The sequence below is a fragment of the Lagopus leucura genome, unplaced genomic scaffold, assembly GCF_019238085.1.
Source record: "Lagopus leucura isolate 7727_CA_CO unplaced genomic scaffold, USGS_WTPT01 Super-Scaffold_73, whole genome shotgun sequence".
NCBI lineage: Eukaryota > Metazoa > Chordata > Aves > Galliformes > Phasianidae > Lagopus > Lagopus leucura.
The window spans coordinates 99391965-99395556 of NW_024962252.1; the positions used below are offsets into that span (position 1 = coordinate 99391965).

The following is a 3592-nucleotide window of genomic DNA, read 5'->3' on the forward strand; positions in this document are numbered from 1 at the left end:
CCTTTCCTTTCCTTTCCTTTCCTTTCCTTTCCTTTCCTTTCCTTTCCCTTCCTTTCCCTTCCTTTCCCTTCCTTTCCCTTCCTTTCCCTTCCTTTCCCCGGCCCCATTTTCCGTCTCCGTCCATCTCCCCCCTCCCCGGGCACTGACGCTCTCCCCGCCCGGCCCATCGCGGCCCGGCAGAGCACACGTACGGGGAGGTGAACCAGCTGGGTGGTGTCTTCGTGAACGGGCGGCCGCTGCCCAACGCCATCCGCCTGCGGATCGTGGAGCTGGCCCAGCTCGGCATCCGCCCGTGCGACATCAGCCGCCAGCTGCGGGTCTCGCACGGCTGCGTCAGCAAGATCCTGGCCCGCTACAACGAGACCGGCTCCATCCTGCCCGGAGCCATCGGAGGCAGCAAGCCGCGTGTCACCACCCCCAACGTGGTCAAACACATCCGCGACTACAAGCAGGGCGATCCCGGCATCTTCGCCTGGGAGATCCGCGACCGGCTGCTGGCCGACGGCGTCTGCGACAAGTACAACGTGCCGTCGGTCAGCTCCATCAGCAGGATCCTGAGGAACAAAATCGGCAGCCTCTCGCAGCCCGGCGGCCCTTACGACAGCGGCAAGCAGCCCCCCCCGCAGCCCGCCCTGCCCTACAACCCCCTTTACCAGTACCCGTACCCCGGTCCCATGGCCCCGCCGGCAGCCAAGATGAGCGCTCATCCCGGGCCCGTCCCCGCGGCCCACGTCGGGCTGCCCCGCTCCTGGCCTTCGGCTCACTCTGTCACCAACATCCTGGGCATCCGCACCTTCGTGGAGCAGACGGGTGGGTACAGAAAGTCACCGGGACAGCGCTTCTGCCCTCGGGGTTTTTTCCGTCGGGAAAAGCCCCGACGGCCGAGAGTTGATCCTGACGGCTCCGCGGCTCTGTCCTGCCCAGGAGCTTTGGGTGGTACGGAGAGCTCTGCCTACCCCCCCAAAATGGAAGACTGGCCCGGCGTGAACAGGACTGCCTTCCCTTCCGCCCAGGCCGACAAAGCCGCGGTGGAAGGGGACATCAAATACCCGCAGGTAAGGGGCGGAGGGGCCGGGGCCGGGGGCAGCCGTCAGGGCTGCCACGCGTCTCCGACACGCGTGTTTGTGCCCAGCCCGCCCCGGGACTCTCCTCCGTGGGCAGCTTTCTCCCGGCCTGCGCCTATCCCCCCGGTAACCAGCACGGCGTCTACGGCGCGCCTGGCGGCTACATCCCCCCGGGACACCCCTGGCAGCCGCAGGGCCACCACGGCCCCGGTGTGACGGTGCACGGAGGCGATCTGGCCAGCGCCATGGCCTTCAAGCAGCCCGGCAGGGAAGGTGAGCGGGAACCGGGGGTCTGGGGGCAAAGAGGGGCGGAGGGAAGCGACTGACCCGACGGAGCGGTGGGATCCCCATACCCCTCTGTGCCCTGATGGCATCCGCCGCGCACCGCTGGGCTGGAAACCATTTTCCCGGTGCCCCTCCGATTGAATGCAGCTCGGAGAAAGGCAGTGCGCAAGAATCGGAGATCATTAAATCTTAATCTCGATTGCCGGGGCCCCGCTCTCCGCCTCGGGCGGGATTTAAAGATAAACTCCGTCTGCAGAACGCGGCTTTGATTTGAACGCGTTTACCGCTAATTGGGACGATTCTTTTATCTGCCGTGAATGATTTCGGTTCAGTTCTGAAAGATTTATTTGCCAGATAGGTGGTTTCGTTTAAGAAATCCTAACTCATCTGTTCTGGATATAAAATCCCCCGTCGATATCTTTCTCCTTTTTCGTGGCATTAGACTTTCTAATATTTTTCACATTTGCAATCCATTTCCCGCTTATTAGTCCTTCTCTTTATTCTATTTTTTTTAATAATATATATATACATATATGTAGCTGACCTTTTACCGTTTCTATCCAACTCCGGCAACCTGCTGCGAGTTAAAACATCGGCCGTCTCGGGGACGAGTTATTGCGAATATCAATGGGTGAAAACGGGTCGTTGTAAACGTATTTTTTTTGTTTAGAAAGCATAACAATAGGGAAAGAGAAAGCGGAGAAATGAAAGGAAAAAAGAAAAAGAGAGAAAGGGGAAGGGGAAGGAAAAAGAAAAAGAGAAAAGAAGGAATGAAGGAACGGGAAAACAAATAGGAAGGGAAGGGAAAGGAAACGAACGAAGCGTGCTTTTAATATATTTTTCGGATTATTCTCCCCACATTTTAAGAGACTTGGAGGTTGAATTTTCTGACCTGGCAGTCCTTAAGCTGCATCTGCCGAAAGGCCCACCAACTTTCTTTCATTTTATTATGGTTGTTTTCTATATTCTTCCCCTTTTCCCCTCTCAGAGCTCGGCTCTCTGGCCCAACCCGGTACCGGCGGTGCTCCGGGCCGCGCTGCTCCGGGCTCGGCGGCTCCCGCTGCGGGTGCGGGGATCTCCTCGGTGCTGCGGGAGGACGGGGGGTGGTGAGGATGGGGGGAGAGGGCAGGGAAAAAAGAAGGAGAAAAGAGAGAAAAAATCAGCCGGGTGTATCGTTTGTCGGGTTCAGACCTTTTCCTACTTCGGGGCCGTTGTTAAGCTAGAAATTCTCCCCGGTTCTTTGCTCAGCACAGCAGTGACGGGACGTTTCGCACCCCTGCCCCGTGCGGGGAATAAGCGGGGGATACGCGGAGTCCGACCCGCACCCGGTGCTGTGCCACAGCTCTACTACAGCCGCCACGGGCTGCAGACCCCCCCACAACCCACGCGTTCCCTGTCCTTTTCCCCTTCCCTTCTTTCCCTTCATTTGGCAAAAGGGGATTTTGTCACCATCACGGTCCGTACTGCTTGGGGTACTCGACGGGATCTTCCTTCCCTGCGTCCCCGGGAGGTTTGGAGGTTGCCCACCCACAGCCCTGTTGTTATCTTTCTTTTTTTTCCCCTCTCCTCCTCCCGCAGTCACGGACAGAAAACCCGGCAGCCCCGTGGGGAAATCCCCGGATCCTCTCAGCCCCATCCACGGACTCTCGATCCCAGCCTCCTCCTCCTAGAGCCGCGCACCGGGCACACTCGCTTGGAACACACACCTGCAAACCGTGACTGGATCCCGAAGTGCCACCCAACTGTCACCCGAGTGCCGACGCCTCCGAGGGACGAGGAGACCGGGGAGCGGTGATATCCTCCCACGGCAGTCCCTGCACCGGGGGAAGCGGTGGGGACACTCATGGGGACACGTTGCCTCCATCGGATCGCGAAGGGGTGGCAGAAGAGACTCAGCCTTCCTTCTTTATTGTGTCTTTCTGCTTTTTTCTTTTTTGTTTTCCCCCCTCGCTTTCAGTTTTCCTCTCTCCCCACTGTCCCCCGAGGACCGCCGGCCGCATCCCAGGCTCTGTCCCAGCCCCAGAAAGGAACCAGCAGCCAGAGTGTAAATGGACAAATAAGCCACAACTTTTTGTGATATATTTTTATAATAACAAACCTTAATAAATAAATAATAATAATTAAAAAAAAAAAAAAAGTGACCACCATGGCATTTTTCCCCCGGTTGCAGCATGAGTGGCAGGTGACAAGTGGGGGTGACAATGGATGCTATGGGGCAGCCCACACACCGGGGTGCGTGCCCC

General features: G+C 58.0%; 1 protein-coding gene across 1 annotated transcript in view; it reads left to right on the top strand.

The window, feature by feature from the left end:
* Positions 1–3158, top strand: part of PAX1 (paired box 1) — a 51663-nt gene extending 48505 nt beyond the window's left edge. The window contains exons 2-5 of the mRNA XM_042875285.1: positions 181–810; positions 925–1055; positions 1133–1337; positions 2928–3158. Coding sequence (XP_042731219.1) covers positions 181–810; positions 925–1055; positions 1133–1337; positions 2928–3019 — 1058 coding nt within the window. The 3' untranslated portion in view covers positions 3020–3158. The remainder of the gene's footprint in view (positions 1–180; positions 811–924; positions 1056–1132; positions 1338–2927) is intronic.
* Positions 3159–3592: the final 434 nt, after the last annotated feature.